Source organism: Drosophila biarmipes, chromosome 3L (assembly GCF_025231255.1).
Source record: "Drosophila biarmipes strain raj3 chromosome 3L, RU_DBia_V1.1, whole genome shotgun sequence".
Lineage (NCBI taxonomy): Eukaryota > Metazoa > Arthropoda > Insecta > Diptera > Drosophilidae > Drosophila > Drosophila biarmipes.
Window position 1 is genome coordinate 13,986,871 of NC_066613.1, and position 25,134 is coordinate 14,012,004.

The window sequence follows — 25,134 nt, forward strand, 5'->3', positions numbered from 1 at the left end:
CGCATAAGCTCAACTGTGCGGCTTGGGCGAATTCCAGCGGACATTTTTCTGAGCCAAAAAGACACAGACAACGAGGCATGTAACAACATAAACAACAGAATACTATTTGGCCTTTTGCACCTTTTTGGCATGAGCAAGTTTTGGCAGTGGGCAGCAGGCGGGGCAGGAGGAATCTCCCCGGGATGAGCTGTGTGCGCCGCGAGAGATCTTTATTTCGGGTCGAGGCGGCGGCCGATCGACCAAGACGACAACGCCCCGAAAGGCACAATTAAAATTTCACGCTTTTCTTCGGAGGACATCAGAGGGGCGCAGAAGTGACCGTCAGGACCAAAAAGAGACACCACCTAGGAGCCGAGCAAAAAGAACACCTTTGCCATTTTTGGGCTTACATTTTAGCCGGCGGACGAAAACAGTGCGGCGGCATTTTCTCTTTGAGGCAGAGCCAGGAGCAATCTTTCAGTGGCGATGCACTCTCAACAAAGACTGTCCTAAAAAGTGGCAATCGACAACCTCCTGACCCGCAAAGTCACACTTAAAAACAAAAAAATAATAGAGAACCAATTTCGAAAGTATAAAAAAAGACACAAACTTACAGCTTTCAAATGCAACTTTTAAACTGAAATACTCAATAAAAATAAATAGACTATAAATTAAATATTTTTAAAAAAAGTTGTATTGAAAAATGTTGAAAGCAAGACCAAAACAAAGATTTAAAATTTAAATTCACTTTTATAAGTATTTTTTAAATGCATTTTTATATGTATTTTTTAAATATTTCAGAAAAGCATTTTGGGCCATAAAGAAACTATAAATTTTTCCAAAATAATTAGTATTAATTAAATAAAAGTTTATAAATTTTGCATCTAAATATTTAAATCAGAAAAAATTGGGGCTATAATTTTTTCTAAATAAATTAGTTACGGAGAAGAATTTTAAAACGCATTTTCTGGGTAATAGTCAACAATTGCCAGGTTAATTTAAAATCTTGTACCATTGATATTTTCCAGGACTTAAATGTAGTATTTGTTTTAAGTGTTGCAGCAAGTTGGAGCGGTGCTGCGGCCGCCACGCGTGCAATTTGCAGTCGTCGGGGAATTGCAAGCGGCCCCTGAACACAAACACACCGAGTGGAGTGGAGTGGAGACCGCTCTTCCAGAAAGTGTTAATTAGCAGCGCGCGTGCTAATTACCAATGCCAGTTGTGAGTGCAGCCAATGACAGCAGCAACATCAGGACAGCAACTTGCAGCAGCAGCAGCAGCAACTCCAGTGGCAACAACAACATCAACTGCAACGGCAACGTCAACTGCAGCAGCAACTTCAGCGGCCATAACAACAATAAGAAATGGCAGGCGGGAAAATGTCAACGTCAGCGGCGCCACACCGCGTTTAAAAATGCGTAAGTCGGTCAAGAAAAAATGCAATTAAATGAGAATTAGGGCGGGAAAGAATGTATTATAGATTTGAAATTCTGTTCAAACGGTCCTATTGTTTTTGTTATAATATTTTAATTGAGTGCTAAAAAATCGATCAATTCAGCTTGAAAACGTTATTTAAAGCAGCAAATGTAACCTAATTCTGTGTACCAAACCTTAAAAAAACCTTCCTTTATGTTTGTTGTATCTTTTTTTTAGCCTTTAATCCAATTAATTTAGAAAAGAAGCATATAAACAAAAACAAACCCAGATTTTTAATTAAAAAAAAAAACCATCCTTACTATTTATCGTCCAATGTGGTTTAAAAAAAAAGGTATTTTATTCCTGTAATTATAAAAACAAATAAGTTTATAATATTTAAATTAAATATTTTTAAAAGTAACAAGTCTTAATTTATACTATATTTGTAAACAGGAAAATGTAAATGGTTTTTCTGGATATTTTACAAATACTCTTTCACAGGTTTTTTTCATGTTACTTTATATTTAATTTGAAAAAGCAGCATATTAAATTCATCCGAAAAGTATGCTACAAATTACTTGTCACGTGAACAGAGCTGCCAGCTGAGCTAAGTTCGAAAGTTGCCGTGGCGCCGAACGTTTTGTTTGTCTGGCAACTTTATAAGATAGCCGTGCTGAGCATCGGCATTTTACAACACTAAGGGCCACAGCTGACTGCCGCTTGAAGCAATCGATAGATCATAACGGACGTATACGTGTTATCGCGTATACGCACTGTAAACAAAATGTAATTTGAATGTTAAGCATACGTACAGTGGTGCAAAATCCAGACAGGGGAACCAAAAAATGTTAGATTAATTTAAATCTGGCTAAAATATAAAATAATTTGGCAACTATGTGTTTTATTATATAAAAAAAAAAAAACAACAACAAAATAGTAATTAAAATTATAAAAAATTGTTTAAAACATTTTGTAAACCTAAATTCAGCATAGGAACAATTCAACCCATTATGTGAATAAAATAATTTCGAAAAATTAGATCGTTTAAATACGGTAATCGAAGCTTTGCCTTTTGTAATTACGCATTTAGGCAGATTTATTTGCCAAGAGCACACAAACAAGATCGGAAGAGTAGCTGCCAGGCAGCCGGAAAAAAGAGAGCGCCGCGCAATCCCCTTTTCAGTTCGCTGGGAACCTCCAATCGAGTCGGTTGTGTGCTGTGCGCTAGTGAATCGAAATCGCCAAACAAACATTATTACCTGAGAATCGGCGGCCTAAACAAAACAAAAATACGCAGCACTGCCAAAATACAAGGCAAAACAACAGAGACTGCGGCAAAATGGACAGACAGACTGTCGATTGAAAACAAACAGTACAATGAAGTTTTATTTTTGGATCAGTTGGTAAAGGTAAAGCCGAATCGAGTCCAAAATATCGCTCGTAATCTGCGTAGGCCAAGCGACCTAATTTCGGCGCTAAGTATTTCCCCTGGCTTTATGCTGTTTTGTCTTGTTTTTTCGCTATCTTGTTATGTTTTTTTTCGTGCCGTTTTTCACTGGCCAGTGTGAGCAATTTGTGCTGCAAGTGCGAAAGATGGAATTTCATGCGCTGCTTCCTTTTATGGCCAGAACTGGCGATACGACGATAGAGTGACAGGTCCGAGGGGTCTGCGCATGAGCTTTCAGATACTTTGTGATATAACGAGCAGGGCGAATCGGTCAAATGCACTGGCTGAAATGCACGTGTCGGCGGATTTTTTCTGCCCCTGCTTTTTCAATTTTTTGCCAAATAATATAATGGAAAAATCTGATTTCCCTCGCGCTCGCCACTCCGGCGCGTCGTTTACCTAGCAGCTTTCCATTCTGACGCCCTCGGGCAAACTTAATTACCACAAATATGTCTGCATCTAGTCGCCCAGAGCGACACTTCATTCGCGTGCACTCGAACACAGATGTGGTCATGCCAGGGGAAAAAGCCGCATCTATCGAGGAACTGAAATTCAATCTAGTAAAATACATTTATGTAGTTTTTAATTACCCCTTACTCTACCCTTAAATAGTAAGCGATTAGCATACGAAACATTGGGCTAGTCGCCACAATAGCAGCAGTTATTAAATACAAAATTATTTTTGTGATTAAATTACAAATATTTTAAAAAGTCTTGCACACGGTTCCTTTTACCCTATTCACAACATACTAAGAAATCGAGCGGAAATCATGTAATTGCACAAAATAAAAATGCATTTCTCAAGCCCCGAAAAGCGCTGAATCGGGCGAAGGAAAAGCCCATTATGGCCAATTCAGCATTATTATCTTGGCCCAAACTGTGTGCATCGACTGGCCTTCCATGTGCCTTCCCATGTGTGTGGTATCAAAACTGAAGAGTTATCAGGCAATCAGTTTTGGCATTTGTTATAACACACTTATCGTGCGAATCGAAGAAAACAACGCAGGTAGCCTGTTTGAGCGGTAATCAGAGTGTACTTGGCAACTCGCTTACAACTTCGACTGGAAACCAGAAAATCTCATCTACGAATCTTGTGGGTAGCAAAAAAAAAACCAGGTGCGAATCGGAACTGCGCCGTTATAGTTGCTGTCAAAAAACAGATACATAAGAAAAAGATAAGATAAAAGTGCATCCCAAGGCCAAAGTACCATTAGTGTGCAAAGTGCAATTTTTGAGATGAGGGAACTTAGATACTTTTACAGCGAAGAGATACTTTTTCCGACCTAAGCCAGTGATAAATAATATATTTTAATCATTTATTTATTGAAGATAAAATAAGAAACACATAAGAGTCAGTAAGTAAATTCAAAAAACAATAGACAAATGAACCTTCTGTTGAGATCGTCATCCTTTCCAGTAAGATAACATAGATATACGTGTTTCCAAAGGGAAAAATTATATAAAAAGGGGCACCGCGCGATCGTATGCAGTTGCTTTTCAACCACTGAGCTCTCCACTTGTTTGGCAAAGGTATAAAAATAAATAGGAATTTTCGGGGAATTATGAAATGAATATTTAACAATTTGGCCATCATTATTGATTACCATCAATAGAAGTGCTATTTAACTACAATGTAACTAACTTGTAATTTACGTTTCCTTTCCAGAGATTCAGTGCAGTGCAACTAGACCACCAAAAGTAACCGCGTTTTCATATCAATTTCACAATAAATGAAAGATATATAGCCGGATTATATACATATACTATTTCACTTTTTGGACTTTGATCGCATTACTCACGTGTCATGGACAAGGTAATCATATATTGCTGCATTCTATGGACTGGACTTGGGAAATATGGAGCAGTGGGTGAGTAAATAGAGCCCAAATTAGTTCATTAATGAAGTGATTCACTGCCACGGACAATCGGATGCTTCGATTTCTGTTTCCTCCCACCCTACTGAGATGCTTTCCATTACGAAAAGCCAGAAGCCGCGAGCCTACGTCACGGCGGCGGCATCATGTGGCTATATATACATCCCAGGGATCTCTCTCATGACGTGTCGGAAACTATCTTTAGCGTCGATTTTGGCCATATGGCATGCGGCTAGCCCCTTCTTCTTCGTTCTTTGCATGCCGACTTTTTGTTTTGATTATCTTTTTGTTTTCGGACAAAAACACATGTTAGAGCGCAAATTTTGGGGTTTCTGCTTTTGTTTTTTTTCGGAATTTCATTGATAATTCAAATGGCCGCGTAACATCTGAGTGTGTGTAAATTCGGTTGTATTTTTGGTTTTATTTTGTGTTTTTGGGGCATTTCTCAAAATATTGTTTATTGTTATTCCATTCGCTTCTGTTTGACCTTGATAGTGGATGTGGAAGGGCATGGGCAGGCTTTTGTTTAAACAATTTTCACCTGTAGTGCGTCACAAAAAGTGATGTGGGGGAAGTTCACAATGCGAAAGCAGAAAAACAAATGGGAAATGGGAAAGATTTTTATACTTTACCATTAGCATTCTTCAAGTATAATAATTTTCCCATAGTCAGAAAGTCCGCTTATCTCTAAGTGACTGGGAATTTTCAACTCCAAAAACATTTCTTCCACACTCTTCTGCCAATTAATTTTTACAAGTGCACATTGATTAGTATAAACTATATAAATATCAATAATAGAAGTGGACATGGTAAGATTACTTTTTGCAAATAGGTTTCTGCAAATACGCAGAACTGATAGCACTATCGTACAGGCAAGGAAGCACAATTCGAAGCAAAGTCGCACTTTTCCACTATTTACTATTGACTTTGTGAGTAATGCCATCTCGGGTGCACTTTTCCCACTTATTCACCCGATATAAAGAGTTCCCTGGTTCCACTGCACGGCCCAGTGTGTGAGATATCTTGGGGAAACATGTGTTAATCTAGAGAAACCTAATGAACTTAACCTTGGGTCTGTAGGGGAGTCTTGATTTTTGTTATAGAGTGGCAGAGCCCAGGAGTGGCAACGCGCACTTTTATTTGGAATTCCATCTTAATCTGCGGGGCTCTTATCAAACTGGTGCGAACGGGTGACAAACGACAGATAGTCTGTTGTAGAGCGTGTTCTTTACGTACATATAGTTTATAAGCACCCAGACATATAGCGCCAACTGGCGGTTTGTTGTTGCCGTGTTTGCCCAACAAATTCCATCCAGATGAATACGATAAGTGAACTTAGAACAGCCATTGGAAAGGCGTAGTGCCACCAGGTTTTAGCCGTTTTCCACGGGGCGATAAAGAAAATAACTCTTGGAATGGCCAGGGCCTCGAAAATTTTTCCATTACCTGATGAAATTGTAATCCGCCTTTCGTGCAGGCAATTTTCCCCAAAAGTGCTAGTGCACTTTGTAGAAAATTATAAGTATTTGTGAAAATCAATTGGTATTGCTTATTTTACATCTTTAAATCGGAGATCCAATAAGAAAAGATCAAATCAAGCTTTTATGCTAAATTTTATTTTATTTATGTTCTTTAGAACCACACATTGTAAACAAAAAATATTTTGAATGCATTGAATATTTTTGTTTATACTCAATTCAATTTTCCATTAAAAAATATCATATTATGACAAACTTCTAAGGTAAATAATATTTTATTTATGTTTTTTCAACCATAGATTGTAAAAAAAATAATTTTTAATACATTAAATAATTGTCTATAAAGTTAATAGAACTTTCCATTGAAAAATTTGCTCCGAGTGCATTTTCTTTTCGGCTAACCCCTCGGTGTGGGCTTGCTGACTAACCCACTAAGTGAGCTATTTAGGGCCATATTCCCCCAAACCAGTTACTAGGGGTGGCTAGACTATTTTGGCCTAGAATTCCCCGACTTTGCTGGTTTGGGGTTATGTCACCGTACCCCCACCATTCCAGCCTTTGTTGTGGCAAATGCAAATGCGAATGGAAGTGGAAGTGGAAATGACTGGCCGGAAACACTTTCCTTTTTATTTTACGGCTGGCCTTGACAAAGGTTTTCCTCCGGCCCAAGTCAATATACCTTTGGCTAGAGTTTCTTTGGCATGGCAAAAATATTGATGACGAAACCAGACGTCAATAAATGATAAATGGACTTTGATCACTTGAGTTTTCGTGGTGCGAGAAGGCATTTATCAGGGGCCACTCTCGGAAGAAAGAAAGAGGAATGTGAAAAGAGATTCTGCGACCATGACATTGCAGTCCGTTCGAGGGTTTTTTGGGGGCCCTCTCGATAAACGCTGTTCTATTTATTTTCTGCTAAATATCTGCTGTTGGCAGACTCACGTCATTTCCTAATTTGATTGGCCGACACTCGAAAGGGGGCCCGAGCTCTCTTAATCTATTATTTTTCTGCACTCGCATTATCAACAAATTAGGCTGTTTATAATATATAAAAGAGTTGCGTTTCGGACTATGAGATACTGTTTAATCTGGAGTCTCACTAAACTTGTTTGTCAATGAAATTCTTTAGGTATTTTAGAAAGATGTTCATTTTATTAAAAAATATATTATATTTATTAGCTATAACTACTACATTTTAATTATATTATTACCTAACGCAGCCTCCAATACTTATTACTGATTAACGAATATACTAAATTGGATTTATATTGTATCTGCTGCCAGTTTATAGTACTTATTAGTGATTAACGACATGCATAGGTCGGAACCAGTTCACAAATTAATTAATTTTTTCGATTAATCAGATCTCGGCTACAAGCTAAAGCTCTTAAATTACTGTTGTTGGCCATAGGAATTTATATTGATTAACAATAAGTGCAGAAATCAGTTAGTCCCCTTACTTATTTATTTCAATCTGCTTTGGGGTACCAGGTAAATCCCATATTTATAGTTAATTAACAGTGAAGTGCAGAAATCAGTCAACCAGTTTGTTGCCAAATTCCTCGGCCATGAGTCACGAAAAGTGGATCAAAACCATATTTGAAAGTCATGGCAGTGAAATTTTTCTGGGGGTTCAATGATAAATATAGATATTCACAAGAAATCCACAAGGAAACCGAATGCTCCAGATAGCCGTCTAATCTAAAAGTGAACCGCGGTGCAAATCCCATGCCAAAGCCATTAGTCACTGCCACCGACTTAGTCATGGAAACGCATAAATAGATTGAAGTATTTGCCCCTGGTTTATGTACTTTTTCGTGTGCTTTATTGAAATATTTCTCTTTACGATCGTCTCATCACCTCGGCATCCACGCTGGCCCGGATCAGGCTGATGTTCCTGCTCAGCTGGAAGACCAGTTTCGTGTTGAACTTCATGTCCGGCATGAGGACGGGAAAGTGATCCGGATTGAGGGCGAAGCGCGTGGAGGTATAGTTGACGTTCTGCGGATGGAAATTAGATAGATAGATCGAATTAGGCGAATGAAAATGATATATGCCCATATCGATGTGGGTTTCATTCAAACTCTCGGTTCGGCGAAACGGTTCTGGTTTTTTCGGTTAGTGCGCATTTCACTTGTTTGTTCGTATTTGTTTATTTTCCGTTTTTTAACGATAGCGGTGTATTTCTGAACAATCGCACAGGTATAGATAGCTCTGTTTATTTGCGAGAGCATTTGACTAATTTGTTGCTCTATTTACGCCCGACCGTAAAGATAAAGATTACGGGAAGCTTTCATCAGATTTTGACTTTGAGTAGGTCAGAAATGGTTCAATGTTTAATCAGGTGTCTGGGTTCTTGTATCGACTGCCAGAGGTGCGAAATAAAAATTCCAATAGCCATAAAGGGCCAATGAAATATGTGAAAAATGTGATATAGTTATACTTTTGAGGTGCGTTTCAGAAACTAACAACGTAATAAATTTGTAGGAGTGGTCTATGTAAAACCAAAATATACCTCTTCCAGAAATAAACCAATAATCAATAATACAAATATTTGTTTAGCCGTTTTTTCTTGTTCTGCCTGTTCTGTATTCAATAAAGTAATAAAGAGGAATATCCAATTTTAGCTCACTCAATACAAATGTCACGCCCTAAGTTTCTTGGAAGTGCATGGTCCGAAAATATGTTCTATTATATGATCTATTCTTAATTTGCATATTGCATTGCAACGTGATGCGAATTGCCAATAGTTATTGATACCACCAGTCCAAAGAAGCAGCCGAGCACTTTGAGTGGAAAATCAGATACATTTCATAAATGACTTACCGCCAGTAGGGGACAGGAATCTGGATAGTTTCCCGATTGCAGTAGCTTCTTGAGCACCGCGTTCAGAATGCGATTCTTGCTGCGAAAGCTGATCAGGTGACAGCCATCCACTCGAATCTTCAAGATTGGCTGGAGAAAGCGATCCTTCCGATTGGCGATCTGTCCCGCACTCAGCTCCACCCACATCTTCTGGACAGGTCGCCGGAGCAGGAGCAGGGTGTTTAGGAAATTTCCCTGCTTCTTCGGCATTTCCACAATCTCGCACTTGAAGACCTCCGCAGTCGTGGGATCAACGACCGAGCAGTTGATGTCCCGCCAACGTATCTCGAAATCGCGCTACAAGTGGGTGAGCCCATTAAACAAATGCGCATCGTATGCTGGATCTATAAACCTTTGGTCTTAGTCACGATGGCTACTTTTGGCGAGGGAAAACAAAAGTGCATCTCATTCTCTTTGGTGGAATATTTTTGAATTTTAAGTGGATCGGTTTTTTGAATTGAAATGGTTTATTATGCCGGTATATTAATTTTAGGAAAGAGGTATCTCTTTTTTAGCCGGATGCGTAATTTCTTTGAAAACCTACTTGGCTTGAACACTTTATATTGTTTCTCTAAATACTATTTTGTACTTTTTACACGTATGAAACACTTCTATTAGTAAAAAATAATTTAAATAATTTTATATTATGTTTCATTATAATTTCAAACAAGAGAAAACGCACTCGCACTTGACCAAAACCTTAATTTTCTTAAAACTTTTCAATAAATAGTTAGATTTTAAAAATTTAAAAAATTTTCCAAAGTGTGTGCAAGAATCTCTAGAATCTGCATTCCCAAAGTTTCGTTCATTCGGACAGACGGACTATTACTATTTTTATTTTAAGTATTTTATTGTAGTTTAAATAATTCCAATTTGCACACTTTTTATTTAAAATTTTATTTAACACATTTTGCTAAGCTGTTTGGACTGTACCACGATTCCTCACAGTATTTAGTATAAATCACATGGGTTACGTACGATTGCCAACGACGGCTGAATGAGAACCGGCAGTATCAGGCAGCATAATAATCCCAGCAGAAAGGCGTCGCTCATCGTACTAACAATGACCGTCGAAAGACAACACATTGCGGCCCCAGTGCAGTAAATATTAAAAACTAATTATTATTATTTTGTATACACAACATATAAATTGAATATCGCCGCACATCTGTTTGCCTGCTCTCGTTTCGCCTTTTTTTTGTTTGTGGGTTGACAAGGGGACCGGAATTGGGGGAGGTTGTCATTAATCAGACATTTTACGCTGAGCCGTATAATTTAATTGTAATTGTGCAATTTGTACAATATAATGCGGAATAATCACCGGGGGACAACCATCTCCCCATCAGAATTCTTGGCAGGTCCCCGATTTTGCTTTCATTTTTGCATGTGAAATAATTTGTCAATTTGTTTTGCAGATACATATATATAGAGGGATTTTTATTGTTTTTAAAAATGTATATATTTGCTAAATTCGATTTTTGGCGTTTTGCTAAGGTGGGTTCAATAAAAACATTGCTGATTTATTTTAGCTAATGTTTATATGGCAATTGCTTCTTTGCTTATTTTGGTATTGGTGTGTGATATAATATTTATAAAATACCCATTATTCTTAGAACAAATACATTAAAGCCGAATTAGACTTTCATTAAATTAATGTTTATATTTAGTTATACATTTTTCGTATTTATTTTTAACGCAACCTTCTAGACTAATTACCATAACTTATCTGCGGGTTAGAGTTGCGATACGCATTAGCCAACTTTGTGTGCCATTTGGCGCGCTTACCCTTCCCATGTGGCTGACTTCAGTTTGCACTTATAATTAATGATGTGCGGCCGAGTACATTTTGGTAGCCCCCTCTAACATAATTGATCTATAATTAAGATAAGGTTTAATACTCCTGTCGCCGCTGGCTTAAACGGGGCCAGAAAGGTAAAAAATAGAAAGCGTTGAGCGTACGAAAATGTTTTGTTTACGCAATTAGTTGGTCACTCTATAAACTTAGGGGGGTTCTGGGGTTTTCGGGGGTTACTCAGGTGGTATATCAAAAGGTGGAAGTATTAGCAGATGGCAAAAAAAGGAAGGCACGTTAATGGGGCCGGCTAATGGTAATGCTAACCGTGAAGCGAACTGAACAATTCAGTACAACTCTCTTAATTGGTAGCTATGCGGAAAGCAACCGAATCTGGAGTGACGAGCGATTATTTGCTCTACAAGCTGGCGATTAAATTAAATCGCATAAATTACGCTTTCTTAGGACGTGCGAGAGACGTTAACAAAAAAGATTGATTGCTTTTTGTTCTGTTAGAACGCAACAAATTCACAAAAATATAGTACTGATTACCGCAGGTCTGATGTCACATTTTCCCCCATGCTATACATGGATTATATAGCCGTTTAATTCGGGTGTGATTAAATCACATATGTCATAGTTTATTTTAATTTTGAAAGCTTTTGTTTACGACCACAATGGTCAATGGGAGTGCTTAAAATACAGTTCGGTTAATAAAATAATAAACACGGGTATTAGCTGTGTTAAAGGGGAAATATTCTGTTGAATTAATCATACATGGTTGGGTGACTTCAAATGTGATAGGCCTTTTTTATTTAATGAGTTACATTTGATTGAGTGAGGATTTTTTCAGCTCTTCAGATTGTGATTTATTCAGTGACTTTTGTGGGTTGCTGCAAAAACCAGTTTACAAACATTTTACTACGTATTTTGCATATTCTTGGAAACTGTTTTACATAAAAACCATTTCAAAAATTTTATAGGTACCATGAAGGTTGGTCCATTTTACAACGTATTTTCCTGGAAACATTGAAAGTGTGAACCATGACTCACTCCCCGTTCATTACTGTGATTCATGGCTAGTAAATCACAGTTTAACGAATTGCTGTCTTCCTGGTTTTCGGGTTACTAAAGTCACTGCTTTATGACCGCCATAATGACCAAAAATTCGCTTAAAATGTCATAAAATGTACGAATATATGATAATTCCCGACAGAAAATTGGATTCGCCATCAGCGAATTATCAAAGAGACACTTTTTCAATGTTCGCGGTGATTGACGTGAGTGGGTAAAATAGAAAAAGCCGGCAAAATAGCAAAAATGACAAAACTAAATAGTTTCTCGTTTTGTTTTCTGGCTTCAAGCGAACTTGAACGCTCTCTAATTACTCCATCAACTGTTTGGACGGTCTTTTTGTCGCTTGTAACGGCTAACATCTTGGGGCCCCTCGTGCCCCCGCAAAACGACGACCTTTTAGATAGTAGTTTAAAGTAAACGTCGACCTCCTCCCCTTGATTTTTTGTTTTTTTTTTTTTGTTTTTAGTATTTTGTCGTGTAATGTTCGTTTTGTTTGGTTTAAGTAACTTTGCATGTCAGCGACAAGCGTGTCAGGAAAAACAAAAACAAAAAAGATACACAAATTAGAAACAAAAATAAGCGACTGCTAATTGTACTGGAATTCATTTCGCCGTATCTGTATCTGGTTTTTGTGAGCTGCTGGTCCTCAGCTTTTCTGCTCCTCGCTGCCTGAATTGCATTTTTGCATGCCGGCCTTCGGCTGTAGATCAATCAAAAAGAAATATGGATCGCCTCGTTCGCAGCTTCAAAGTATCCGTATCTGTATCTCCCTCCGCATCTGTATATCTCAGCGGTTTCACTGTATCTGTGGCCAGACCGGTGACGTAAGTGGCCAGTAGCACTTCTGCTGGTGCTCCCCTATACAATCATCATCATAATCGCAACCATAATGATCATCGACGTCGCCAGAGATCTCCGCTAATGAGCCCCGACCCATTTCTGAGGCGGATATGTGCTTAGGTAATTTGCATCGAATTATTGTAACCTTTGGAACCTGGAAACCTTCTCCAACGCCCCGCCGTCTCATGTCTCTCTTTTTTATTGCCGTTTTCTTTTATTTTTTGCTGACCCAAAGGCGATAAAAAAATTATCCACTATCCATTCGGGTCAATAAACCCGCAGTGCAAAGCCACAAAAATATAATATACTATGGCAAATAAATGAATACCCAAAGCGAAGAACGCAATATACCTTGCTCATTGCCAATTTATTGTCTAGCTAAGCATTTAAGTGCATATTTGTCTGTAGAAAAACAATTTTAGCCAGAATCTAGATTCAGAATGAATTTTTTCTGAAGCGGTTCGCGGATTTTCGCTTAACAATGCAAAGGAAACTCCAAGAAATGGTTTGGCATTTTCCTGAACTAAAAGAAGAATTATATCTATAATTTGTAAATTCTGTCGACACTGCAGATCGCCTATAAATAGAAGACAAACAAACAAGTTGGAATTTCAAGGTGTTCCGAAAAATTCTATTGATCCCAACACGCACTCTCCCCTGACATTTTCAGCGCCCTTCTATGCGCTTCTCAATCAAACGAGTACGGTCACGCACACATAGCCACACACATGAATAATTGCCCCGTCTGCTGCCTGTCATATAGATCGCTACGACCTGATAGCCAAAGAATAAAGCCACAACGGCGAAAGCAACAACTTATATCTATTTTAAATTACGTTCAATTAAATGCGCTTCACCTACAAAGTCTGCGACAGTGACGTCAATATCGAAAATAATTGATAACCTTCGATCACGATCGGGAAGACTTTGTAACAAGTTTTGATGCGACGCATTTTTGTAACAAAACTTTACCACACCAAATTGATAATACCCGCAATTGGGGCAATATTGATTCAATGAAACGATCGATTCACATCGATCCAATAAGGGAGGTCTTCAAATCTTTCGTGTTTGTTTCGCAGTGCACTTGTATTTCTTTTGCTGGTCTTCTATACTTTGCCATTCCCAGTTTTATCGCTCTGGCGTCTTCTTCCCCCTTTTATACATAATTCAATGATAAAATGTCAAAAATCAATAACAATAAATAAATGATAAACGAGAGTGTCACTCCCGTACTTTGTATTCCACCAAAAATAAATATCATTCCGTTTGTTTTGATTGGGTTTCTGCTTTCTTGGAGAAATTTCCCAAGTGTGTGCCTAATCAAATTGCCATTTTTATAAATTTACCTCTAGATTTATTGAATAATTCATGGCTACAAGGTTTGCGGGGTGGAATGTGATTTTCAAGATCGATCGATATGTTAATATTGAACTTGAAGGGCATTTAAATAAGATCGGAATTTTTCGGGTATCGTATTTCTGTTCTGTGTAGAACCTTGTTGCTCTTGATGATGATTAACCAGATTTACAATTTTTTCTCCGAAGCCTATAGCCTATATAGTTATATCCTATTACCTCTCTAAAAACTCTAACGAATTCCCTCTTTCTCACTTTTTCCAGCTCATCCAATTATTGACACCGATAGCTTTCTGGAGGAGACGTGCCCGCCTTGTCCAAACGAGATACCCATTTGCGACAATGTAATTGTAGAGGTGGAAAGGGGAAGCGGACTTCCGAGTAGCTGTTGTCCCCGCTACGAATGCCGCGACGAGGAACCCGTCTGCGATGGTTCAAAAATGAGATTCTATAAGAACAAGTGCACCGTGTGCGATCCCTGCGAGCCACTGGCAGTTCAATGTAAGGAAATGTGTGCCGTGGAAGAGGAAATACCCATTTGTTTGACCGATAACAATGAGTACAAGGAGCTTGGCGATGTCTGGAAAGAAAACAATGGTTGTACAACCGCCACTTGTCTAGCTGGATACGTATCCCGTGAATCTGTCCAATGCAACCATAATTATCCATGCAGTAATCCCATTGCGATCAGGGGAGTATGCTGTTTGGTTTGCCCGGAGGAACTCGATGAGGGTGGTTCCTACAATGGTCATATGCCATTTGATGAGACAACTCAGGGTCCCGAGATTGTAGATGATGATGGCAGCTCAGAGGAAATAACCATTAAGTATATAAACTCTACGACGTCACCTGAAACTTCTACTCCGAATTTGGAGGCAACCGAATCGTCCAGTGCGGTCAACAGCTCTACTATTCCAACCGAAAGTTCTACTCTCGTTACGGAGGCAAGCGAAATCTTCACAACCACTCCAATCACAAGTGAATCAACCAGTATCGGTGTTATAACTACAGATTCCAGCTCTGAAACCCTTGAAGTTATTGTCTCTTCCGAATCGCCGGATCTCAAGTACCCAGAAGTAGAAGAAGGGACTTCCAGCTCCGATTCTCCGACTGAGACTACCACAAGTCCCACCACAACCGACGATATTGAAACTTTCAAAGGTTCGAGCACTTCTCCTGAAACTTATACAGATGATGGTATTACCAATATTGACCTAAGTTCTGAGAAAACTGCGGAAGACAGCATTGATATATCCACAGAGACGGCTAAAATCAATTTCTCTGTGATAACCGATGGGCCCATGACCAATCAGCCAGAAGCTTTGGCCCCCGAATCCACCAGCCAAGTTAAGGATCCCAACGATTCAGAGGTCCATCGCAGATCGAACCCTAACTATGTTGATGTGCCCCAAGAGAAAATAAAGAATGATTACACCTGGGTGTCTGGAGGAGCTGCAGTTGGCGTACTGGTGGTTATTATTACGGCGATCTGGCTTTATAGGAGATATTGTTCGATCAAGAAATATCAGATAGTGCCAGGCAGAGAATTGAGCTCTTATGTGAATGTGAAATGTAACGATACGAAAGAAAATGAAGCAAAACTTGTGATTCCTGCACAGACAAACTCATAGGTTGCCATCTCAGTTTATCATGTTATATTAAGATATATATATTCGTAACATGTCACAGATGGAATCTATTTTAAAATGAAAAGATATTTTTCTCTGTGTGATTTACATCCTCCCGCAGACTGATTTTTGATCTTAAAAATCTTTCATCTAGCTTCGACTAGAGGAAAATATACCAAAATAGTGGAAGAAGTCTGCATGTTAATTCTACTTAGGCAAAGAAACTAACTTCGTGGTCAGTCAGGAGAGCATTTTAAAATAATTTCGCAGAATTTAAGGACAACCTACAGACATTGAAAGCAGCCAAGCCGATTGATCAACATGGTGCACTGGCACTCGATCTTAAGACTATGCTCAAATCAATAGCTAGCGATTAGTTTAAGCAGTTAGACAACCTTCTTTAATGTGATAGTTTTAAATAGCAAAAGCGAGAAAATCTGTTAAGGCATACAAAAGTAATTGTAATTGGAAAGTATTAATAGAAAACTCTTTAGTTTGATTGTAAATTATAATTACCGTAAAACCAGAATTCTAGCATTAAAGTAATTATATGTTAAAAGAAAAGCGCGCACTCATTCAATACTAAATTATTTTAGTTGATTCCCTCAACTATGTTCATTCATTCCTTTATTACCATTATATTATTATATATTAAACGCAAAGAGCATGAAAAATAAAGAGGAAAAAACCAAAGCTATTCGAAAACGAAAATATGTTTGTTATAACTTGACAATGGGAGTTGAAGAAAAATATGGTAAGTCTCACAAAATTCTTATCGGCTTATCCCAAAAAGAAAAAGTAAGTTTGAAAATAAAGAAAGAATTTAAACTTACAAATAGTTCAGGATTTTGTTTGATTTTATTAGGTGACCGTAAGCGATTTCAAATTCTCAACTAGATTAGTGAACACCGCCGCCGTCGTGGAATCCGGCAGCTCGTCCAATACGGACACAGTGCTGCCCGCCAAAACGCCCACACGTGGATCTATGGGCAGAGTTCCAAGATGTGGTACTTCGGCGTACGTGGCCAATGCAGCGCCGCCGTTTGAGGAGAAAATATTGGTACATGAGGTGCAATGGGGGCACACGAACCTGGAGAGATCAAATAAAAGATAATTTAGTCAAACATCAGACAAATTATCACCTGGTTAAGTCCACAGGTGTCAACCCGACGTAAACTTGACACGCAGCCGTGCACTTAATATACATACATATTTGCATATTCAATAAATTAGTAACCCCACCAGTGATTAACTTTTTTGGTTTAACGATTTATAATAATATGGAGAACGTTGGTTCTAAAATTCGTTGAACTTAATTTTTGGTAATTTTATGAAGCTTATAGAAATCAAATCTTTGCAACCACACAGCTTATTTTCTAGAATTTACTTACCCGCTCATATTCTCGACGATGCCCACGATCTTGATGCCGGTTTTCTTACAGAAGGTGACCTCCTTGCGCACGTCGTCCAGGGCCACCTCCTGCGGAGTGGTCACTATGATGGCTCCATGGCATCCGACCTCCTTGAGGCACTCCATCACGGTGATGTGCTCATCCGAAGTACCGGGCGGAGTGTCGATGATTAGGTAGTCCAACTCATCCCACCTGACATCGGTGAGGAATTGTCGGATCATCATGGTCTTCTTGGGTCCGCGCCAAATGACCGGGTCCTCACGCTTCTTCAGGAGGAAGCCAATTGACATCACGCCCAGGGTTTGGGACTCGTCCGTATAGACGGGAACCCATCCCTCGCTGCACTGGTATATGTCACGTCCTTCCAAGCCCAAAAGATAGGGCACACTGGGTCCACACAGATCTATATCGAGCAAGCCAACCTGGGCAATGGAAAAGGCGTTATTTAACTAGTCATGTTTTGTGGTGAAATTGTTTGGCTTACTTTGAATCCATTCTTTCGCAGGGCCAGCGACAATTGGGTGCTCACTGTGGATTTACCGACTCCGCCCTTTCCGGAGAGCACTACAATAACATTTTTAACCTTATCCAGCATTTTAACACGGTTTAAAGAGAAGTAAATTAGGAAATGAGAACAAAATCGTTCATTGCTTTTTGGTCAACAAGTGCAATCAGCTGTTTCAGGGGTGCATTAATCACGTTAAGGGTGTTCATGTGTTTTAATAGTTCTTCAATATCTTAAAAAAATAAAATCATTTGAATTTGCTGTTCTCTTAACTATTATATATATATATATATATTAATTTAATTGCTTATATAAAAACAATAGATTTTAAAAATATAATAGAAGTTGATATTCAATTTTTCAACTGGAGAAGTAGTCTTCTTTTAGGTTAGTTATTGTTCTTGAATAAGTGAGCTTGATTGTTACACTAAGGTTACAATATTTTTTATATTTAAATACATTAAATGAAATCTAACTGGAACACCATCTACGCTCCGTATACTGTCTGGCAGCTCCCCTGTTATCAAGGCGAGAACTCGGCACATCCGGCAACGCCACCGCCGGCAAGTGTCGATTTTTATTGGTCCAAGTCGCGCGCAGCATGTTAATTGACAACAACGGACGGTAGCTGGCGAATGATAAAATAAACGTGCGCCGATCGAACGTGAATCGAGGATCCAGGACCCCACGCGACAGTCACCGAGGAGACCCGAACCGGGCGCGTGAGAAACCGCAGCGAGGAACCCAGAAAGTGGGGGGCTTGGTGGAATCGTCGAATCGAATCGAATGTTGCGCAACCTTCTGTCCCCGCATGTACTTAGCCACCGAACCGATTCCGAATCCGAATCCGAACCACCAACCACCTAACAACAACCACATCACGCCATCCGCTTACATCTGATAATCGAATTTGGCTAGGCGATGAAAAAGCGCTCCAATTCACGTGGCACCCCGACCTCGTCGGGCGATGTCTCCTCCTCCTTCGCCGGCGACGACGAAGGGGATCATCCCGCCTTCAAGTCGGGGGCTGCCAGTGCCCCGGCCACGCCCACCAAGCGGCGGGACGGCAGCGATGGCAGTGGCAGCAGTGCGGGCGCCAGGAGGAAACGGAAGGAGGAGATCGCCCAGACCTTTGTGATCGTCAACGAGCGTCCTGTGGACGACATATCGCTGGACTTCTTCTACAAGCCACACACCATCACCCTGCTGGCGGTTTCCGTCCTCGCCGTCATGTACTTCGCATTCGTCAGGTGAGGAAGTTCTCCCAGAAATGGAAGGAATCTCTTTTATCCAGAGGAACCCCCATATTATGGCCTCTTCGCCTTTAAAAAGTAAATGGAATTATTAAACCTCTTAGATAATATTATAGGAGACTCCCGACTCCCTTACAAAACCCCTTTTAGACAATCATTTAGTAGTCTTATTTAATAATAAAATAATTTTTAATCTTGTACTTTGACTTTGTCAGGTGAAAGGTAGTTCAAAGCCATTTAGACTTAAACGTAAGTGTGCTTTTGGGGGATTTAAGTGTTAGTTGATTTCATTGTTAGACCTACTATTAAAAAATTCAAAAAGATTTATTCGTGAAAGGAATAGAATAGAATAATAAGTTGTTCAAGCTTTTTTAAGTTTGTATTTGGTTTTAATCCTGTAAACCTGTCTTATAGTTCTCAAACTGCATTGCAAAATGGTTTGTATCTTTAGATATGTCAGTTAACCCTAAGTAAGCTCATGAGGTCTGTTTGAAAAGTAACAGAAATCATTTTCGATGATTCATTTCTTTGATAATGTCTGCTTACGCTTAATGATGGGTTAAGCTTCATTGGTTCTTGTTTAACCCTTATCAGTGTTACATAACAAGACCCAATAAGATTTCCCTAGCAACAACAAGAAATTTAAATTAATAATATATAGTTGCTTAAAAAAAGGTATTACACAACCTTTACATAATTATGAATAATTCTCCAGAGGCTTTTAATGTTAGCTTTTGAAAATAAGAATAATCATATGTTGATGTAGATGTAAACTTCCGTCCCAACGCATTTTTATCAATAAGACCATTTTTTCTTATCTTTTAAAAGCACCTTTAGAGCAAATCATAATTTGTAATCAAAAATCTGCACCACGTGCCTCCCAGCCCACAGATTAGTTGTTGTACAGCGGGTTAATCACTTAAAAATATCATGTTTACCCTGCCAAATGTGTCAGCTCAGGCAGCCGAAGGTTCAAAAACCGAAAAAGCGAATATATTATATATATGCGCTATTCTAGCCTACACTATATATAAGTCTAATCGACTCAAACACTTAGTATATGTACGTAACGTACTTGCCGTGCCATTGACCCCCAAAACCCCATCGAAAAACGTGCTATGCTGATAAGGAATACTATGACTGCAATAGTAGCGACAATGGAAACCAAGATCATCCACTTAGCAATGAAATATCGTTACAGAAACGAGGCGAACGTGGATGAGAATCTCTGGGCCGGCCTCCTCTGCATTGTGTTCTTCTTTCTGATCATCTCGGTGATTGCATTTCCCAATGGACCCTTCACACGACCCCATCCCGCCGTCTGGCGGATACTGTTCGGATGCTCCGTGCTGTACCTGCTGACGCTGCAATTCCTGATGTTCCAAAACTACCCGACCATCAGGAGCATATTCTACTGGATCGATCCGAAGTTAAAGAACTTCCACATCGACATGGAAAAGGTAAGGAAATGTCAGTGAATAAACTCTCTATAACACGACCATAATTTCCAGGAATATGGCGTCAATTGCTCGGACATCAGTTGGGATCGTGTCAAAGGTCACCTGGACGTCTTCGCCTGGGGCCACTTTTTGGGCTGGGCCTTCAAGGCCATCCTGATCCGCCACATGGGCATTCTGTGGGCCATTTCTGTGATGTGGGAGATCACCGAAATCACCTTTGCTCATCTGCTGCCCAACTTCATCGAGTGCTGGTGGGATGCTCTCATTCTGGACGTGATCATCTGCAATGGCCTGGGCATTTGGATGGGTCTTAAGATCTGCCAGATCCTCGAGATGCGCGAGTACAAGTGGGCCAGTATCAAGGACATATCCACCACCACGGGAAAAATCAAGCGAGCCATGCTGCAGTTCACGCCGGAGAGCTGGTCAGCCATCCGCTGGCTGGATCCCAAGTCCACAGCTATGCGATTCGCCGCCGTCATCCAGCTGGTGATCTTCTGGCAGGTCACCGAGCTGAACACGTTCTTCTTAAAGCACATCTTCGAAATGCCGCCGGATCACTTCATTGTGATCGGCCGCCTCATATTCATCGGTCTGTTTGTGGCGCCTTCGGTTAGGTGAGTTTTGATATCTCAATGTTTGGAATATCAGCAGTAAAAACAACTTTCTGACTTTCAGGCAATACTATGTATATGTCACCGATACACGCTGCAAGAGAGTCGGCACCCAGTGTTGGGTTTACGGCGCCATCATGGTCTCCGAAGCCATTCTGTGTATCAAGAATGGCAAGGAGTTGTTTGAGCGCACGCAAGCCATCAACATTGTCCTGTGGCTGACTATCCAAGTGATAATCTCGGTGGCGTTCGTCTACCTGGCAGTATACTGGCAGGTGAGAGCTAAAAATGGTTTTAAAACCGCTGAAATTCGTATACTAATTTTAAAATGTATTGTTTTCAGCAACGGCAGCTAAAAAAGGTTTCATCCACGCCCACGAAAAGAAAAAGCAGTCCTGCCCTCTCATCTTCGCCTTCTAAAGGTATGTATGTCCATTAGAAAGCAGCAGGCAACATTAAGCAGGGCGAGAATTAAGAAAATAGGTTGTCTATAGAAATTCATTATATTTACTGTGGCATTGCAATGTAATGATACTTTCAATCCCTCCAATGTTGCCTGCTTTACCACTAACTTTCTTTTTGCACTCTCAACTTACGTTATTATTGGCTCAATTAATGGTTAATCACACCGTTCTCTCAACTCTCTGCTCTCAACTTGAATTCTCCTTGCCTTTCTCCCCTTTCTCTGTTCTTTTCCCCGTTTCTCGTCGGATTGCATTGCCACAAAAAGCACAAGTGCCAAGGAGTAAATCCATTGATACACCCAGCACCACGCACTACGATATTAAAATTAAAATAGTTTAAACTGAACAACTATTGTTAACTTTTATATCTGAAACTTTGGAACTAAAAACTTTTTCATTTCACTTTTCTAGGTAAATTGTCGCCGCAAAAAGAGAAGAAAGTAAAATAAGAAGTTGATAAGAATTAATCACACTTGAAAGCTACAGAAACAAAGTGGATCAGGCCATTCTATGAAAGAAAAACCAAAACATGAGAATTATGTACATACACTAAAGCAAACTGTACTGATTAAATTAAATACATAACATGTGAATATATATATGTATAAAAGATATATATATATATATATATTTATTAAAAGACAAACCAAGAAAATACTTGTTAATAAGAGAATATAAGGGACTTTCTATGTTCTAGTGCTAGATTAATACACACGATTTAATTGTCTTAGCTTAACTTAGAGTCCAATCTAGCTTGTCTCGAGTTATGTACAGAAGAGCGAATGATTTCAGACCTCCAGGAATGCCGACACAGTCTTTTTGACCGCGTCGCGGGCATAGGGGATGTACGACAACGAGTACCAGGTCATGGCCAGAGATTGTATGATAATGAATATGAGCGTGAGACCAGCCTTTTTCCACTAAAAACGAAAACAAAGAATGTCAAATAAAAACAAATCAAAAAATTATTTATAATCGTATAATAGTTTTTCGATTTCAATTAAAAATTGTTGATTAATTTCGTATATGGAATGCATCTAGGCAAGTCTAAAGTTATTATTGTCTTGTCTATTGTCTTTGATAAAATGTATAATTTAAATATAAAAAGTAAGCAGTTAACATATTACTAGATACAAAATATTTAAATATATTGAACTTCAAATTAGTTTTAAAGACCATATTTCCTTTGAATATAATAATAGGCTGAACTGACTTTGATAAAAACAATTTGAAAACAAGAAACGACGTTATTTATAACATTTAGAAGATATAAAGTTTTGAAATCAGTATCTATCGAAATCTATCTAGTTATGTGAAAGATTAACAAAATCATGCCTTACCACAATGGCTGCAATGAACGTCAGGACCATCATCACGAGCACTATGATAGTGGCTATCAGCCTGGTTTCCGAGAACATCTTCTTGATCTGCTTGAAGGGCCCCATCAGGAAGCACGTACTGAAAGCCGAGAAGTGACACTCATTAGCCGGCCCATGTGAAGTACTGATTGAGCCAGTAACCCGCTTACCTGGTCATCGAGATGACGTTTCCTAGGGTGTAGAAGACCGCAAAGACCACAATTCCCCTGTGCAAAAACAGGGCAACCGAGCCGAGTAGGGAAAGTAAAATGCCCAAGACGAAGCAGATGCAGAATCCCTTGATGCGGGTGGACCAACTTAAGGTGGACATGTCGTTAATCTGTGTAAATAATTCGGGTGTCAACATTATTATGTGCCGAATTCACTGATAAGCACTGAGTCAGACAGCTGTTGCCGCCATGTGATCAGGGGGCGTTTCCCAGCGGGGGAGCTCCAAATCAGAGGAGATTATCATTCCATTAGGAACATTAGCATAATATTCAATGAAATCACTCCCATTGGAAACCTCACCTGTGTGATGATACTGCTCTCCTCCTCCGGAGTGGGCTCGTCTCCACTCAGAACGCGGCGTAGTTTGTCCATATTGATGCGATGGAAGTGTGTTCAACAGGTGGCAGACGGAGGATTACCGGTTCGGCTCTGGAGATTGATAAACAAAGAATTCCTCTATTTTTGGGCTCCAGAATTTTTACTTTAATAAAACCAAGATCGGATCTAGCGTGACCGTGGCCTGGACCGTTAAAATATACCAGAGGGCTCAGAAAAATATACCAAATATATGAAATTTGTATATTACTTAATTTGCTAAAATAACACAAAATCTAACAAAAAAGGGTGTTATTTTATTGCTAACTGCAATATTATATTCTTTACCCAATTTAACTTTTTGTAGAGCAACAAGTGTGCAACAGGTGTGTTTGTATCTCCTAATGTTTTGCCTTGTAGGAGTTTAACATAACATTTATTTTACAAGTTTTAAAAATATAATATAAATATTAAGTTTATTTGGTTAGTTTGTTATACTTTTATTAAAAATCTAGCTACTTCTAGCTAATATCCCCCACTCGGCTATTTAAATAACAGCTGTTGACATTTGCAAGATCTGGCAACGCCGGCGGCATGTTTTGTTCAGCAATACGTAATATTTTAAGAAATTCACAAAATGCGGCTAAATACGCGGCAATTACAACACAATTACGGAATCTGCGGGGTCAGCAAGCGACCCAACACGAGGTACAAGTGTTCAGATCGCCGAATATAAAAATCAACGAGAATGAGAAGGAAAAGGAGCCGGCGACACAGAAGACTTCCAAAGAAGTGGCTCTCGACTTTGGGAAGCGGGAGGCCCATGTGCCCTCCTTTAATTTGGCGGCCTATGTCAACAACTCCAGTACCCTGCAGCAACTCATCAGTTTGGGAGTAGATCTGAACAGCATAGAGAGGCGGAAGGGATTGGGCCAGTTTGTGCTCGAGCTGGACTTTGAGAAGAACGTGAAACCCTATATAACCTTCCTGGTGGATCAGGGCGTTTCACCCGATGACTTCGGCAGGATGTTCACCAAGAACCCGCTGCTGTTCAAAGAAGACCTCGATGATCTGCAGACCAGAGTGGACTACCTGAAGAGCAAGAGATTCACGGACGAGGCCAGGCAAAGGATCTTCACCCACAATCCCTATTGGCTGATGTTCTCCACCCGGAGAGTGGATCGTCGATTGGGCTATTTCCAAAAGGAATTCCGGTTGAGCGGGCATGATCTCAGACTGCTGGCCACCAGGGAACCCAAAGTCATCACCTACAACATGGAGCACCTGCGGAAGTCAGTTTTTACGCTCAGGGAGGAAATGGGTTTCAATGCCAAGGAGCTGAGTGCGCTGGTGGTGCGAAAACCCCGTCTAATGATGACTCGTAAGATTGTCTGTTCTTTAGCTTTCATTTTTATTCCTAAAAAATCTATTCTTGTAGCTCCCGACGATCTTATCGAGCGATTCAGCTACATCCACCAGGATATGGGCCTTTCGCATGCCCAGATTATCCAGTGCCCCGAACTTTTGGCATCCCGGGAGTTTCGTCTGCGGGAACGCCATGAGTTTCTCAAGTTATTAGGCCGCGCTCAGTACGATCCCCAAAAAGATATGTATGTATCGCCGAAGACTATAGTGGAAGGCAATAACTCTTACTTCGTGCGAAAAGTGGCCAAAAGTGATTTTGAAACTTTTGATTTGTTTTTAAGAACAAGATGATAAAATAATTAAGAGAAAACAATAAGATTAAATTAATTTTTTACTGCTTAAA

General features: G+C 39.6%; 6 protein-coding genes across 6 annotated transcripts; 3 read left to right on the forward strand and 3 right to left on the reverse strand.

Annotated features, from left to right (window-relative positions):
- The first annotated feature begins 2,568 nt into the window (after positions 1 to 2,568).
- Positions 2,569 to 16,465, forward strand: LOC108028577 (uncharacterized). The gene is made up of 3 exons (XM_017100482.3): positions 2,569 to 2,804; positions 4,509 to 4,710; positions 14,391 to 16,465. Exons 2-3 carry the CDS (start codon positions 4,647 to 4,649, stop codon positions 15,755 to 15,757), a joined length of 1,431 nt encoding a protein of 476 aa, XP_016955971.1. The 5' UTR covers positions 2,569 to 2,804; positions 4,509 to 4,646; the 3' UTR covers positions 15,758 to 16,465.
- Positions 7,603 to 10,153, reverse strand: LOC108028579 (uncharacterized). The gene is made up of 3 exons (XM_017100486.3): positions 10,038 to 10,153; positions 9,021 to 9,356; positions 7,603 to 8,195 (listed from the first exon to the last, which is right to left on the reverse strand). The coding sequence occupies exons 1-3, from the start codon at positions 10,143 to 10,145 to the stop codon at positions 8,037 to 8,039; spliced, it is 603 nt and encodes a 200-aa protein (XP_016955975.2). The 5' UTR covers positions 10,146 to 10,153; the 3' UTR covers positions 7,603 to 8,036.
- A 128-nt stretch (positions 16,466 to 16,593) lies between the features above and the next one.
- LOC108028578 (cytosolic Fe-S cluster assembly factor NUBP2 homolog) lies at positions 16,594 to 17,840 on the reverse strand. The gene is made up of 3 exons (XM_017100485.3): positions 17,651 to 17,840; positions 17,146 to 17,588; positions 16,594 to 16,844 (listed from the first exon to the last, which is right to left on the reverse strand). The coding sequence occupies exons 1-3, from the start codon at positions 17,759 to 17,761 to the stop codon at positions 16,616 to 16,618; spliced, it is 783 nt and encodes a 260-aa protein (XP_016955974.1). The 5' UTR covers positions 17,762 to 17,840; the 3' UTR covers positions 16,594 to 16,615.
- Positions 17,841 to 18,231: 391 nt separating this feature from the next.
- LOC108028689 (phosphatidylserine synthase) lies at positions 18,232 to 22,076 on the forward strand. Its single transcript, XM_017100633.3, has 6 exons — positions 18,232 to 18,921; positions 20,126 to 20,384; positions 20,436 to 21,001; positions 21,063 to 21,273; positions 21,342 to 21,420; positions 21,874 to 22,076. The coding sequence occupies exons 1-6, from the start codon at positions 18,593 to 18,595 to the stop codon at positions 21,909 to 21,911; spliced, it is 1,482 nt and encodes a 493-aa protein (XP_016956122.1). The 5' UTR covers positions 18,232 to 18,592; the 3' UTR covers positions 21,912 to 22,076.
- On the reverse strand, positions 22,062 to 23,579 carry LOC108028690 (vesicle transport protein SFT2A). The gene is made up of 4 exons (XM_017100634.3): positions 23,352 to 23,579; positions 22,991 to 23,160; positions 22,803 to 22,920; positions 22,062 to 22,382 (listed from the first exon to the last, which is right to left on the reverse strand). Exons 1-4 carry the CDS (start codon positions 23,421 to 23,423, stop codon positions 22,251 to 22,253), a joined length of 492 nt encoding a protein of 163 aa, XP_016956123.1. The 5' UTR covers positions 23,424 to 23,579; the 3' UTR covers positions 22,062 to 22,250.
- A 353-nt stretch (positions 23,580 to 23,932) lies between these two features.
- LOC108028048 (transcription termination factor 3, mitochondrial) lies at positions 23,933 to 25,134 on the forward strand. Its single transcript, XM_017099687.3, has 2 exons — positions 23,933 to 24,747; positions 24,805 to 25,134. Exons 1-2 carry the CDS (start codon positions 23,961 to 23,963, stop codon positions 25,080 to 25,082), a joined length of 1,065 nt encoding a protein of 354 aa, XP_016955176.1. The 5' UTR covers positions 23,933 to 23,960; the 3' UTR covers positions 25,083 to 25,134.